The 10,521-nt window shown below is 38.3% G+C and overlaps 1 protein-coding gene across 3 annotated transcripts in view; it reads left to right on the forward strand.

Annotated features, from left to right (window-relative positions):
- SNX10 (sorting nexin 10) overlaps window positions 1-7,045 on the forward strand; it is a 76,633-nt gene extending 69,588 nt beyond the window's left edge. For all 3 annotated transcript variants that reach the window (XM_060107990.1, XM_060107989.1, XM_060107992.1), the window contains 2 exons: window positions 4,567-4,779; window positions 5,235-7,045. In XM_060107990.1, the coding sequence (XP_059963973.1) occupies window positions 4,567-4,779; window positions 5,235-5,316 (295 nt within the window). In that variant the 3' untranslated portion in view covers window positions 5,317-7,045. The remainder of the gene's footprint in view (window positions 1-4,566; window positions 4,780-5,234) is intronic.
- The last annotated feature ends 3,476 nt before the right edge of the window (window positions 7,046-10,521 follow it).

Raw genomic sequence — 10,521 nt, forward strand, 5'->3', positions numbered from 1 at the left:
CTTCCATTCTAGTGGGAAGCAACTATATACATAGCAGGGATGGCCAGATTCATTAAAACTGGATCTGGATTACCATCCAGAAGTCAAATCATGAAACGGACACCAAGTTCTCTTGTGATGTTATTTGTTCCATTATGGTCTGTGAACATTAGTCTCCAAGCGATGAGTTTCACATTAAAAATGAAAGCTGGTGCTTCTACGTGGTTTGAACCTGAAGGAAGTAAGGAGTCTAATACCACATGGTTGGATTCAGTCCTGACCTAAATGCCCTGAATACTGTGGCCCTTCCAATCCTCGCCACCGTCTTTCCTGTGCCCCTCCGATTCTGATGCATAGCCTTCATGTTCTTTGTCTAGTTTGTGTAGAAATAGCAACCTCGCATCTCTTTGCCCCGGGTACACCCCCTCTGTCACCCCAGCCTAAGCCCACTTTGGGAAACTGGATGTGACATGCAACTCTGCCAGCCATCTGTGTCCTGACCCCACCTTGCTGTCCTCTGAGGCCCTGTTGGTTACCCATTAAGTAGGGCCACCGTTAGCAGTCTGTACCTTGTTTGTCGAGCACTTTCGGAACTTGAGAGGGAAACACCACAGCATTAAAATGTGAAACATGCCTGTGCTGTAGATTTTTAGCAGGTGTTTTTAAAACTTGGTTTTTAGGTAAGTTTTGAAGTTATGAACTAAGAGCACTATATATGTTCAAGCCCTTTGAAACCAAAATGCTGCTGTCCCTGTGCATAGGCGTGTGTCTGTAATACAAATATATATATTTTCCATTTTAAGGTCATTTGTGAAGTAATACATAATTAATAGCAAAGTACATATCCAGGCCACTCTTCATAGAGGAATTAGAAAGTTGTTTCTTTGCCAGGATATCAAATAAGAGTAATTTATACTATTTTATTGAACACTGGCTATGTTTAGCTTTTTACATGTTTTATCTCAATACTTACAACGTTAGGAGTCAGGTTTCATCTCAGTTTTATAGACAAGGAAATTATAAGAAAGGTAGAGGCACTATATTAATCCCAGGAACTGGCAGGTGTATAATTAGAACTCTTAAATGCTAGCTAAATTTGGTCAGTATGATTGTGAGATTTTTCAAATATATTCATTTTTCCTCAATCTTGGCTATACTCTCCCTTTGGGGTCTCCCCCCACCCCCAGTTACTTTCAAATTGTAAGTCACTTTTACTAATAGTTATGAAAAAAGAAGTTATAGACTAAATGCTAAACTCTGTTGGTAAGTTTCTAACTATGAAATTGGCATTCCTACTAATTTTTTACATTTGATTGCTATCACAAATGGGAGCCAGCTTTCCTTCTTTACTGAATCCACCCCCATTAATATAACTACATGTATCTTACAATGTAGACTTTTGTATTACAGTTTTGTATTTCTTAAAAATTTAAGGAATTGAATAAAAAATTTTTTTTTGCAAAAGGATAACATGGAAACACTACAGCTAGTTTTATACACACACACACACACACACACACAATTTTTATGTCTTTGTGTTCAATAGAGGGCACCACAGCACAGATCATGAGTGTCTTCAATGAAGATTTGTAGGTTTTATTTTTCTCATGGTAAGAGGTAAACAGGCTGAATTAATTTTTTTTCCTATATCAAACTGCTAACCTTCCACACGCTATACAGATGTGTATACATATCATTATATTGGGTTCAGTAGACTCAGGGCATCCTTAGTTAGGATTACATGGTTTTGCATAGCTATATATATTCTCAGCTGAACCAATATATAATACACCTAATAAAATCACGTTGAGGAAAACCAGATTTTCAGCTGTGTTTAATTCAAGGAAAAACAGGTTTTGCTTTGTTTAATTTAAAAGTTGGTATGGAGAAAGGAATAACTTTTTACTTGTGTTGTAAATATCCTTTCAGAAATTCCTTTAAAATTCTAGAGGCTATTTTTTGTTCCTTTTATAAAGGCTTGTTACATTTATTTTTATGGAGGCTTATAAAGATGACATTTTATTGCCTGTTTTACAAAGTACTCTTTATATTAAGTTTGAAGTTGATTTTCTGCTGTTAGATTTGTTGGTGGAAAATGTGGCACAAGTATGACTAAGGTAAAAATAAGGTTTAATATTATGGCAGTCACAACACTCTCTGATATATAATAAACCAGATATTACTTAAAATGAACTAATTATGCTCACTGAACCAGATGGGAAAACACTCTAAAAATTTTGTATTTTTAATTTTGGAATGAAATACTGGACTGAAAATAAAAATCCTAAATACAATAAAAAAGTATTTTTGCTTATTTAAAACTCATACCCATGGAGTACGGTGGCATAAATTTAGCCAATCAGACAGAAGCAATTCAAAAAACCTAAACTGTGCCTGGCACATGTTTTTGAACTCAGGGCCTGTGTGGGTGTTCAGATGTTCCCTGAACATCCTTCTCCCAGTTCAGGATCATGAGCTGGGTGTGCCGGGCTCCCTCTGGCTGTTCACCTGTGTGTCCTCCAGATGGCAGTATTAAGCAGAAAAGAAAACACTGGGAAATGAGTCTAATGCACAGTAAAATTGGAAATTGAATTATAGCTCAAGAAAAAAGACAGTAGCCTTGAGGTCCCGATCAACCTGGACTCTGATCACTTTTGTTTGCTGTACCCACGTGTTAGGTTACTAGCAAGTTAATAACAGTGTGTGACCAGTTCAAGGCTCAGTAGAATTGCTTTAGACATGAAATAAAGCTAAAATGAATTTGTGTCCAATATCATTGGCATTAGTGCTCATTACTTTTGTGGTGTAATGCCTCAAACCATCTAAAATCAGTTTTAAAGATTACCCATTATTTTATAAAGAAAATACATTTCCAGCAGAAACAAAGCAGTAAGTATAATCCTATGAACAGTTACTTGTAACATCACTGGCAGGAAACCACTGACAAAGGACACAGGAAACACTCCGTTCAAACTTCACAGCAAATGCAGGGTAATATTAATGGGTCGTTGCTATATAAATCTTCTCTTGATTTGAAGCATTTAAAACAAGAGTGGTAAACATTTATAAAGGTAGAAAATAAATCTCAAAGAGTAGTAAAAGGGATTTACTACTTTACTCCTTATACTTGGTAAATTAATCTTTGTCATGTGATATGGTCATCTTCTGAGGGCATCCAGGGCAGAGGACATGGAGGGAGTGTAAATATTTAACTGCTTTGCTTGAGACTTTGCCTTTTAAAAAGGCACAAAGGTTTTCCTTTTCCTTTTAGTAGGTCAGTAAAGAATATTTCTCAAACTACATTTGTAAGCCTATTTGAAGCAAAGAGGACAGCTAGATTTTGGTTTTGATACTGTACATTTTTAGACGCTTGCCTTCTTGAAGAAATAATTGTTTTATATGGAAGAGAAGGAAATATTCCAGTGACCCTGGATTTTAAGTAAATTGATATGAATGGCCAAAAGAGATTTACTTATCTAATTACTTGTTTTAAAAATGCAGAATATAAAGTAAGTTTCGTTTGGTATGAAATACATACTCTATTTTTCATAGATCTCCATATGAAAAATCCCATGTTGGACAGAATTATACTTGGGTTTCAGTGTTTCAGTTTTGTCCCCTATATCTGGTCTTAGTGTCTGTGTTATATCATTATCAAGCTATTAATAGAGACTAAATTATCCTACATCAAAATCTTTGCTAAAAAGAGAAAACCAGTTTTTATTTAAATATAAGGGTATTCTTTGACATGCATTTCAGAAAAAGACACATTCACTGCTAATATGAATTTGAGCACGTGCAGATTTTGCTACAGGGCAGTTTTTCATTCTCCATGTAGTTCTGATGCACCTGCTGAAATTTGTATTCTCTTTGTAAACTTTGATCTTGCATGTGGGAAGGCTAGTATGTACTTATTACAAAATTATCATACTTTAATTACGTATATGGTAAAATTGTCTGGGAGCAATTTTATTTAGGGACTCATTTAAAAATAGATAAGTAGTGCTGCTGAAGATTTTGTAGAAATTTCTAGTCAATCTTAAGTATTCAAAAAAGCCACCTCTCAACTGAGCCCTTGTGAACACGTATATAAGCCTCCTTGTAAAGTTTGAAAATGTAAGACATGCTGAGAAATCTATTGACTTTTCAATATAGTTTTTAATAGCTGTTGAAAGTTTTGATGTTTTATGACAGCCGAGCCAATAAAGATCACAGAATTGACATGCTGGTTGGCAGTAAATTTTTTAAAAGCAGAATAAAATTCTGTGACTATCTAAGCAAAATATTTCCATAATTAATCCACATGGTCATAACAGATGGTTAAATTGAAGAAATGTCCTTGAAGTTATTCTTTTAACAGATGTTCTTAACTATTAGCTTCATGTTTTTACTCACCTAAATCTCCAAATAATGGAATAAAAGTTAACATATGCTTTCATCCCTTTAATAGGCAGAGTCGTAATTGATGCCAAGTTTGCCATAGTAGAGAAATTACTTCAGTGGCACATTTCTAATGTTTTTTTCTTTCCCACCCTATAACTGTCCATCCCCGTCCACTGGTCATGTCTCCTTTTTTCTTTTACATAGGGTCCTACAGAATGCACTTCTGCTTTCAGATAGCAGCCTTCACCTCTTCCTGCAAAGCCATCTGAATTCAGAAGACATCGAGGCATGTGTTTCCGGGCAGACTAAGTACTCTGTAGAAGAAGCAATTCACAAGTTTGCCTTGATGAACAGACGTTTCCCTGAAGAAGAAGAAGAAGGAAAAAAAGAAAATGATATAGATTATGATTCAGAAAGGTATTTCCTTGCATTTTGATTTAATGTATACGTATTTACATAACACATCGTGCACATATGTGTGTCTATAGATATATACACACACTCCACATTTTTGTTGATGTAATACTAAGATAATGAAAAAATTAATTGACTGAGATTTTATTGAGCTGTGACAGCTCATCATAGTAGTCTTCACACACACCTCCACACTGAATTAATGAATGCAGTAGAAATTCAATTATCTGCATTCTGATTATGTGACTTTCATTTAGTCAGACTTGAATTATTCGCGTTTAAATTATCTAGCTAAAAAAATATCCAACTGCACTCCAAATGGCTAATTAAAAGTCCAAATTTCCTGTCTCCCTCTGTGACTGGAGATAATTAAAGTTCTCCTCTGTTACTCAGGCTTTGAGTGTGTTGTGAAAACCAATTTCCTCTTTTTATTATTTTCCCCCTCTCTTCTTTTCCAGTTCATCCTCTGGGTTTGGACATAGTAGTGATGACAGCAGTTCACACGGATGTAAAATGAGCACAGCTCTGCAGGAATCCTGAAAAATAATTCTAATGTTACCATTTTAGGAATAGCAAACTGTGTCCAGTCGTAGAGCAGAAAGCTTGCTAATAATATATTCTTACCTAAAGCTCACTGTCATATTAAGTATTTAAATTCGTAAAGATGTTGTGTTGTTTATTAGTGGTCTTTTTATGTTGTCCTGTTTTGGCTAAGCTTCTGTAAAAAGCTAAAAGCCAGTGAATGCAGTATTCTCCTTGATAGGCGCACGCTATTGGTAAAACAAGATCCTGCCCTCAAATGAAATGACTTATATGTTTAAAAAAAACTAGTTGGCTTTATTGTATTTTAAAAGATAGGTAAATAGGTAGCATTTGAAATCCAGATAGAGCATTCCTTCTTGTATCACTGGGGCAGTGTTAGCATAAACACAGCAGGTATGGTCATAGCCGCTACGAAGGCTTTCGGCACAGACCAGAATGCCTCTCTCAGACAGGAGGCTGGAATTCTGTGGGTACCTCCCCTGCACTGGGAAAACACTTTTGGGGTGGTTGATTGAAATGTTTTAAGAGTGTTTAACCTTTCCAGTATTCTATTTCACACGTAAATGGAAAATGTATCTTATGAATAGAGAGACATGTTAAAAGAATGTTTACATCTTAGAGAAAAAGCCTAGAAATAGCACTAGTCATTTTGCTTATATTTGCAATATATAGATTCAGAAATACATTTTCATTGTCCAAAATCAGCTTTAACACATGGTTTCTGGAAACAAACCATTTGTTTTCATTATCTGTGTGTAATTAGAATTATAGGTTCATGATTTATTTTCTGACTTTATGTGCAATTTCTTATCACTAGATAACTTTCAGTGTCAGTGACAGTTGCTTGTTACTTTTTTAAGTTAAAAGTAGGATCTTATGAAAGTTAATAAATTTTGCCAATAAATATTCCCATAATTTAGAAAAGGATATGAACTTGCTAATTTCAGAATTATTCATTTTTAAAAAGTCCTTTCTTTTAAGGCATTTGCCTGAGCATCTATAAATGCTTATTTTATAAAGCAGTAATTAAATGTCTTTTTTTCTTTTTTTAGTGGCCCAAAGATTAAATGTCTTAGATAAAGTATACTGAACTTCAAATTTCAGATAAAGCAGCATTTTCTTGAGATAATTGTTCAAGTTTCTTCCTTGTTGAATGGTACAAAATATCTCTGAAATTAACAGGAGGATATTTTTATATAACTGGTATAACTTGTTGCTTTAATTAAATATTACCTCACCTCATTTTATTTTAACTAGGAGTTTAAAAGTATTATTTAAAGAGTCTTTGAAATGCTTGTAACTAAGAACCAACAGAAAAAGTTAAATTTAGAATATGAATGATCTCCTTAATTTCGCCTTTTTGTTTGCTCTAAAACATTATTGAACTTTTCATAAATATTTTGATTTAAGGTATCTTGGATCTTGTTACTTTGTCATCTAAGACTCATTATTTTAATACAGGGGGAAAAAAGATTTAGCAATTTCTTTTTATCTTGCTAACATGTAATGTTTGCCATCCAGTCATTTGAGTGTGATCCCTAGGTCCTTGGCAATACGTATTTGCATTCACGTTATTTCTGTTTTACTGCAATTTTGAAAAGCATATAACGTGCCATCAATCGTCATGTGATTTTTAGATGATGTAACTATAGCTATCAAAATTGATATTAAGTAATGCCTAATACTGTGATATGTAAACTTCATGAGATCTTCATTTTCACATTAAACATGAAAAAATCAACTCCAGTTTGTTGGATCGCTTATTTTATACGAGAATATTATTTCTTCTGTCTTAGATCTAAATTCAGTGTGTTTCTGAATGATTAGTAATTTTTAATGAATAATTTTGGTAAAATTTGGTTTCATATTCACTGTAGTTGTGTACATTTAAGGTTTAGCCTTGGTTTGGTTGTTTTGATATCTAAGCACTGGCTTCTTTAAACTGATTTCCTGCAGCTGAAATATTTAAATGCACTTCAGCCCCCAATGGCTTTCTTGTTTTGTTCAAGTCTCTTATTTTTCTCCGCCATATTTTTATAAAGCTTTCTTTAGAAAAAGAAAACAATTACTTAAATAACTAAATAGCATAGATGTTTATTTAAAACTATTTTAAATGTAACAAATTTAAAGAATTCTAATCCTGGTTGCTTTATGATTTACATACAGAAAAACTGTATTTCCCTGGCTAATTCTTAAAGGGCACACTTATTCACCTATAAAGATAGTTTATGTGTTCTGTTTGAGAACTGGTTTTATATATAACCCAAAGGTGTCAACAATGAAAGTCAATAACCTGTTACTTAGGGCTTCTTTTAAAGTCTCGCTTGGAAGAAAGTGATTTAAATTCTAGTCAAAATTTCAAGTTTTAAAAATTACTAAGGAAAAACAGAAATGTTAATCTTTAAGTAGTTATGTCCCTTAAGATATTAAATACATTGCAGGAGCTTTTTAAGCCTAGTTCACATTTTACTAAGTAATTAAATACAAACAAGTGATACGCAATAACCTTACTATAGTCTGGTAAAAAAAATAAAATTTCTTTTATGGCTACTAAGAATCTAAACAAATTCATTTATCCTAGCCACAATTACCATTATATCCCAACAGTAAACTGAATGTTGTTTTGAACTCAGTTTATGTTTTTTGGTGCCTTAAGGAGTCATCATTATTGAGCTACTGTGGTACAAATAAGGTTTTCAGTATTTCAGCTATAAAGGAAGACCCTTTTCCATGAAAGTCCTCTAAAATTTTAAGATAAAAATAACAAAAGTTTATTCTATTTCTAAATAGTTTTCCTCTTAATATTTAAATCACTTAGTTGGTATCCTATGAATACAATGCAGCATCTTTTCAATGTAGGAACAATTTATTTCAATACAATTTTCTGCTTTTGTTTGGAATATAGACCTTTATTACATATATAATATATATACACATATTTTCAAATACACAAAGCTGTCTGAAATTAGTTATTGCAGTTTGACAGTCAAAGCATAGATACAGTTTCCTTTGCACATAAAGGTCATAAAAAATTAATACATTTTAGTAGAATGGAGTTCAAAAAGTTTAGGACGTAAATAAGCAACAATCTCTTTAAGTTTGAAGTATTTACAAAGGATTTTGGCTCTATTCTTTGCCATATGATGCAGCTCACAAACGAGTCACCATTGTTCCTTTAAGTCAGGCACAATTGCTCTTCACTCTTGCTGGAAACTTTTCTAGATCGTTGTTATGAACAGTGCATTGGACACTAATTTATTTTAGCTGCGCAAACTCTGGTAGTGACCCTTTTCTCTTTCTCCAAAATTCCAAAGACTTGTTTTCAAAAGATAGGAAACGAGAAAAAAAAATTAAGCTACAGTTTTCTAAGGAATTTAAACTCTGGTCTAAAGACACTATGCAAATGGTTTATGCTAAAGAGGAAAATACCCTTTCTCCCCCGACGAGAAGTGTAGACCCATCCAAAGCCCCACACCGCTTGTCTTTGCCGCTAGAGGCACAGCACGGGCATAACTTGCGGTTGTTTTTGCTTGTTTCTTACCTCTGGGCCTTCTTTATAGCTCTGCCCCCCACCCCACCGGCGGCGGCGCTCCCGCGGCTGCACCCGGGCCGCCTGTTGGCTGCAGCGCCCGGCCGGCTCGCGCACACTCCCCGCGCTGCGGCCCGCACACGCGCGCTCCCGCTGCCTCCCGCCCTGGCCGCTCAGCCTCCGGCGGCGGCGGCGACTGCGTGGCAGGTAGCGAGCCAGTCGGCCTCGGTCCGGTAACCCATGGCAACCGCCCTGGTAACCCATAGCAACTGCGCGGCGGAAAGAAAGGGGGGGAGAAACCCGGGTGGAGGGGGACGGCGGGTGGTGAGTGGGAACAACAACCGCAAAGAGACAGGATTTACAGCACCGACCTGCAGCGCCCCCTCCCCTGCCCACCTGCCTCGAACGTGGGCACCGCGAGGTCCCCTTCCCAGAGTTAGAGTGACAGCTTGGCGGCTTGAAAAAAAAAATAAAATAATGCAGAGGGGCCTGGGGTAGTGGGTTTGGTGCAGGAGGGAGCTTTGAATACCGATGACCCCCTGGGGCCTCCTGGTTCAGTCGTCTCCGGGTCCCCGCTGGTTTGGCAGCGCGCGTGGAGCCGGCCCCCGCCGCTCGGGTGGGTTTCGGGCTTGGCTGGGTCAGGACGGCCGGGCCGGGGAGACGGCGGCGGCCGTTCTCAGTCTAGGGCTGGACCCGAGTCTTTGTTCTGCAGATGCTCGCGCGGCACTGCGGCCTCCGCCCCGCCGCCCGGCCCGAGAAGGGGCGACGACGCGCCGCCGGCGCGGGTGTGGTTCAGGCCTAGAGCGGCCCCGGAGCGTCCCGGGGTCGCGGCGGGGCTGGGGCCAAGCCCAGGCGTTGCGAAAGTTTTATCTGCGCACGCACCACACACATTAGTCGACCCCTTTCTCTTCTAGTCTCCCCAGAACCCTAAATAAAACCTGCGGGTAAGCGCGCCGTCGCGTTAATCCGTTAATCTGTCTGGGAAGGGAGGGGACCGACGACGCTTGGTGGCGGGACTGGCTCGCCGGGGAAGAAGCGCGTGCCTCTGGGTCCAGAAACGGCCCTGGGTCAGGGTTTAATGTGTGTATGTGGGAGGGTGGGGGACGTATAGGGAGGGACAAGTCCCTCACCCCATCAGGCCCGGAGCCCAGAGGCCGAGCTTCCTTTACCCTGGAAAAAAGCGCGCGGCCAGCGGCGACCCGATGCAAGGCTGCGGGAGGACAGAGGGGGGCGCTGCCGGGCCAGCGCGGTGGCCCGGCGGTCCGCGGCAGAACGCGCCGCCTGGGGTCTGGCCAGCTGTCTGTGTGGTGGCGTGGTGTTAGGGCTCCCAAGTGGAAAGAACCCACGCCTCACACAGCTTTCCGTCGGTGCTTGGGAGCATCATCTGCTCGCTTGTGTATTCGCAGAACACCCAGCCCTCAAAAGGATGAAGCAGGAAACAACCGGAACAGGTTCCATTGGATACAGAGTACCTAGGTACTTAAAAAGTCCACTCCATCAGGAAATGTAGTGTGGTGAAGAGAGATGGCACTGGACGCCTATAGTTCTAGGTATACATCTAACTAGTTGTGATTCCAGGTGCATTTTGATGTTTTAAGAAGGATAAGGCCCGGATAATTTTTGAAGTCCTTTGAGATTCTTTTTCTTTTTCTTTTTTTTTTTTTTTACATCTT

This window comes from Mesoplodon densirostris, chromosome 9, assembly GCF_025265405.1.
Source record: "Mesoplodon densirostris isolate mMesDen1 chromosome 9, mMesDen1 primary haplotype, whole genome shotgun sequence".
Taxonomy (NCBI): Eukaryota; Metazoa; Chordata; class Mammalia; order Artiodactyla; family Ziphiidae; genus Mesoplodon; species Mesoplodon densirostris.